Consider the following 4972-nt stretch of genomic DNA (forward strand, 5'->3'; position numbering starts at 1 on the left):
TGAGAAGAATTCTAACAAAGGATCTAGGAACCTGATTTGAATTCTATCCAAAAAAATTAAAAAGCAATTTGTAAATCATGACTGATCAATAATGACACCTGTTACCCAGTAATTGTGCAAACTGCGAACACAAGAGCCCAATACTACACAATAACTTTTCTTACAATAGGTGTATTTTTCTCCATCCATTCCCATGATTATTAAAAATATCCGAATAAACATAACAAACAAACTAACCATTAAAACTACCTGAGGTAAAAGAATGCGCAGTACTGATCAAACCATCAAACCACTGTACATAAGATCTTCACCCCCTACCCAGAACCAAGTATAGTTACGTTTAATTGGAGTACCTATAAATAAAATATCCTGCATCCTGAATCTAGTAAAAAACCAAAGAAATTCCAGCATTCAAAGGTTTGAGCATTAAAAAAAACTAGGATCTGAATCCAAGCTAATTATGGATTTAAGCACATATTACTGAACCACGATCCATATCATCACCGAAAAAAGACATCAAGAAAAAATAATTATATATGCAACCAAACCAGAAAGGAAGGCAAACTAACTTCATATCCATATTATGAAAAGCGAATATAAAATCTAATATAAAAACTAGAAACAAAACATCATTGGCCTCAAAGCCATGTCCAACATAAAAATGATCAAAAGTTCCAGCGTAACCAAGAAAATCCTTAATCTTTCAAACAGCTACAGTTATCAAAAGTAACTTGTTTGCTCTCAAAATAGAAATGCATATCAAATTTCTGAAGCTTTACTGGTAGCGACCAATGCCCCACACTCTGATAACACCATCGGTATACCCACTGAACAGTGTGCTTCCATCTGCACTCCAGTTCAAGCTTGTGCAGTAGATAACCTGCGATTAAATGGAAAAAATTAAAATAAATTACATTGACAAAAAAAAATTAAAAATTAAAAAAACGCAACTCCAAAAATAAAAACGAATAAAGTAGGAGACTATCCAAACTCATCCTCAAGAGAACTATAGAGTTTTCTAAAATTTTTATGCAGCTAAATAAATAGAAAAAGCCATCACCATAGACCTATGTAAATTATATGCAAATAAAAAAAAACATCTTCCAAGAAGACCAATGCAACAATACATCCAAACAACCTACTTAGCATATTTGAAGAGACAATGGGTTTGAAGAATGAAATTACTCCATAGAAATAACAACAAATTATAATGGTACAGAAAATGCTCGGTGAAGAGTACTTCAATGACATATTTGCAACTGTCAATAGTACGAAAAGAATAATCAATACGAAAACAAAATCAATCCTGACACCAAGAAACTGGAAAAAGAAAAAAAAAAACATGAGAATTGACAGATACAGAAGTTATACAAACTACATTATACTATGTAACAAAGTCAACACCACAAATTCCATCACTTTATGAAACTCACTAGCAGGGCAAGTTGATGCACAAAATGTTCGCATGATAATTTAAACTACCATACTATCCAATCCTAAACATTTAATTATCATCGAATACCAATCTTAAGAAATGAAACAAATAACAAAGTATGATTTTAACAAGGGTTAAATAGCAAAATAACAAGACCCATCTGAGATCTAAACTCAAACTAAACAAATTATCAATATCCACATCCAATAACCAATAAACAAATAAACACACATTAATCAAAAGAAAGCTCAAATTATACCTTCTTCTTTGTACTATTGGAAGAGGTGGTGTCATCGGCCTTCTCAGCCTCAGTCTTGAGATCCACCTTCAAATCCTCAACAATGCTCTTACTCTCCAAATCCCAGATCTTAATGCTCTGCTCCGTGGCAGCGCAAAGCCAGTACCTATTAGGACTGAAGCAGAGGGCATGAATAATCGCACCCGCGTCAAGCGAGTACAGCTTCTTCCCCTCAGCCAAATCCCACAACAGGATCACCCCATCTTTCCCACCACTGGCACAGAGCGACCCATCTGGCGAAACCGCGACGGTGTTCACATACCCAGTGTGTCCAGCCAACGTGTTCTTAATCTTGCAGTTGGTCAAGTTCCAAACCTTCACAGTCTTATCCCACGAGGCCGAAACGATGGTGGGTTGGAGAGTGTTGGGGCTGAAACGAACGCACGAGACCCAGTCCTGGTGCGCCTCGAGGTCGGAGATGGTGAACTTGCATTCTCCGAGGGTGTTCCAGAGCTTGATCGTGCGGTCGCGGGAAGCCGAGACGATCTGACGGTTGTCGATGGAGAAAGCGACGGAGAGGACGTCTTTGGTGTGGCCGACGAAGCGGCGGGCGGAGACGCCGGCCTGGAGGTCCCAGAGGCGGAGCTCGCCGTCCCAGGAGCCGGAGAGAGCGAACTGGCCGTCGGAGGAGAGAACCACGTCTTCGACGAAGTGGGAGTGGCCCGTTAGCCTACGGCGAGGGACACCGTAGGTCTTGTCTTCCTTGGTGAGGTTCCAGAGGATGATGGATTTGTCGCGCGAGGCAGTGACGATGATGTCGCTGTTGTCGATGGGTGTTGCTATGGCTGTCACCATGTCGGTGTGTGCCCTCATGGTTCCGCGGAGAACGAGTCCTTCTGCCATGGCTGTGGCTGTGGCTGTGTTTCTCTCTCTCTCTCTCGCTTGGAAAGCTTAGGGTTTTTGGGTGCTAAATGCGAGAGAATGCAATGAAGAGAGAAATGAAGTAACAATGAGAGCTATTTATACGGAATGAAACTAGGGTTTTGTGATAACCTAAGGGAGTCGAGGTGTGTTTGTTTCTATGTTTATTCCCATTCTTAACCCAAATTTACCTTACCAAATTTCTCAGATTTAAAATAATAAATAAATATTTTATAGAAAAACCAAAGGTTCAATTCAATAAAAACAAAGAGAGGAAAAATTTATTTTGTTGCAATGCGTGGTTTAATAAAAATAATTATATATAAATTAATTGAAATTATATTAATAATTAGTGGGTCATTCAGGACTATAGTTATCATTATCGAACCATATACTGAATCATGAATATAGTGGCTCAACCATTCTATTATAATTGACTTATATATACATATATAATTGCATAAAATATAAAATATATTAAAAATAGGAATTTTGAATTGATCTTTTGACTATTTACTTCAAGTTTAAAAGTAAAAGACTAAAAGCTCATAAATAAATGTGAAAAATTAAAGAAAGATATTATTATTTGATCAAAATAACTTAACATTACAAAACCATGGTTGGGTACTTTTTTTTTTTTTTTTTTAGTTTAATTTTTTTTTTTTTGCAAATCTAATTATATATATATATAATTAAATAATTGCATAAAAATGAAATATAAACAATGATTAAAATAGGAAATTTAAATTGATCTTTTAAAAGCAAAAAAAAAAAAAAAAAAAATTAAAAAGCTCATTTAATCAAAATAACTTAAAACCATGTGGCTGGGTACTTTTCTAAAAAAATAAATAAATAAAAAACTGGATTTTACAGTTTAAATGACATTTTTCAAACCGTGTGTGGTGGGCCTTTTTTGAGATTATGGGTTGGGCTACCTCCTGTCACACTACGGCCCAGAGGTTCTAGGCAAGAGAGTCAGGACCGATCCAATTGCAACTTACCTTGAACCAGCTTATGTGCAAACTAAAACCCTTTGTTGAAACTTTTGTCATATGCCCATGGCAGATGAAACTGTTACAAAAGAGTTACGGCAAGCAAGTATAATATAGCAACAATAAAGAATAAGCGCTTTCTATAGTCAAAACAAGCAAAGAATTCCAAATATTATAAACAAGAAGAATAGCATAACAATAGAAACACACTATGAATAAAATGGCAAGAATAAAAGAGAAATAACACTGAAACTTAATCAATAAAATCAAAGAAGAAATGGTTAGTCTGCCGTGCTTAATTGCATTACGAAATTAAGACCAAGGAGGGAACCACTTCCTTAATATGGTTAACCTCACAGGAAGGTCCTGCTATAGAAATTACCCACTTTGAGAAGATGGGCCTAAATGGCCTATGCCTTGAGAAATCTTTAATCCTTAATAGAGGGTAGGCTTTTAGAGGGAGAGAAGGGATTAGCCTATTGTGCATGCCTGTGAGCACGCTCTTACCTACTCTCTGTTTTTCTTTCTCCCTATTTCGTTACTCTGCTTTTTCCCACTCTTTTCTTTTTTAGTTCTTGCTCGTGTGATGTTGTTTTTCCTGATGTTGCTGTGATGTGATTGTTTTAATGTTGTGACTTTCTCGTTATGATTGTTGTTGTGTTGATGATCCTACTGTGCACGGCGAAGGCTCCTTATATACTGCTTGTCGTGACTGATTTTTTACCATTTCACCCTTTAACCACTTTTGTCTAGGTGTGGGTGTTCTTCCAGACCACCCACTGGTTTGTCAGCTGCTACCATCACTTACTTGTGTTGGCCGTGTCACATCCCATTACCAAACAAAAAATTCTATTTTGTTTACTTGTTTACTGTGGCATTCCCATCCGGAATAAGGTGGACATTCTCTCTTACTACCCGTCATGGCATGCACTTAATGATTTCAACTCATCTTTCTCTCTTTTGGGTGGTATGTCATCCCAGCTAGATATTTCCCCCAAAAGAGCTTGAGCAGAAACCCCAGAATAGGCTGCCCATTCTCCCCACCGCCAGACCATATCCTCTCTTACCTTTGGCCCATGGCCCACCATTTTTGTATTGGCTGGGTACAGGTTGGTGGTGTCTAAGCCTTGTGCATGCTCCACTTCTGTGTGTATCCAAAGCTTGTTTGTTGCTCATGTGTTTACCATGGCCTAGAGGCTCATCTATGTGTTCTACTGCTCATTCTTAACCTCTTGTGGTGGAAACTGGTTTCTTGATCCTTCATTCTTTATTGCTTGCTTCCTTCAAGGGCTGGGCCTTGCTTGATTGTGGGCTTTTCTCTCCTTAACCCACTCTTTGCTCATTCTGTAACCTTGCTAGCATTCCTACCATGCGACTTTGCTATTC

General features: G+C 37.7%; 1 protein-coding gene across 1 annotated transcript; it reads right to left on the minus strand.

The window, feature by feature from the left end:
• Nucleotides 1-555: 555 nt before the first annotated feature.
• LOC126701412 (guanine nucleotide-binding protein subunit beta-like protein) lies at nt 556-2674 on the minus strand. Its single transcript, XM_050399499.1, has 2 exons — nt 1695-2674; nt 556-880 (listed from the first exon to the last, which is right to left on the minus strand). The coding sequence occupies exons 1-2, from the start codon at nt 2574-2576 to the stop codon at nt 776-778; spliced, it is 987 nt and encodes a 328-aa protein (XP_050255456.1). The 5' UTR covers nt 2577-2674; the 3' UTR covers nt 556-775.
• Between the last annotated feature and the right edge of the window lie 2298 nt (nt 2675-4972).

Source organism: Quercus robur, chromosome 10, assembly GCF_932294415.1.
Source record: "Quercus robur chromosome 10, dhQueRobu3.1, whole genome shotgun sequence".
Classification (NCBI taxonomy): domain Eukaryota; kingdom Viridiplantae; phylum Streptophyta; class Magnoliopsida; order Fagales; family Fagaceae; genus Quercus; species Quercus robur.

What these genes read in the sequence shown, in the direction of transcription:
- LOC126701412 (XM_050399499.1), bottom strand. Translation starts at nt 2,576, where the DNA reads ATGGCAGAAGGACTCGTTCTCCGCGGAACCATGAGGGCACACACCGAC. An exon ending in CCAATAGTACAAAGAAGAAG is followed by an intron (nt 881 to 1,694) that starts GTATAATTTGAG and finishes ATTTAATCGCAG; the next exon opens with GTTATCTACTGCACAAGCTT.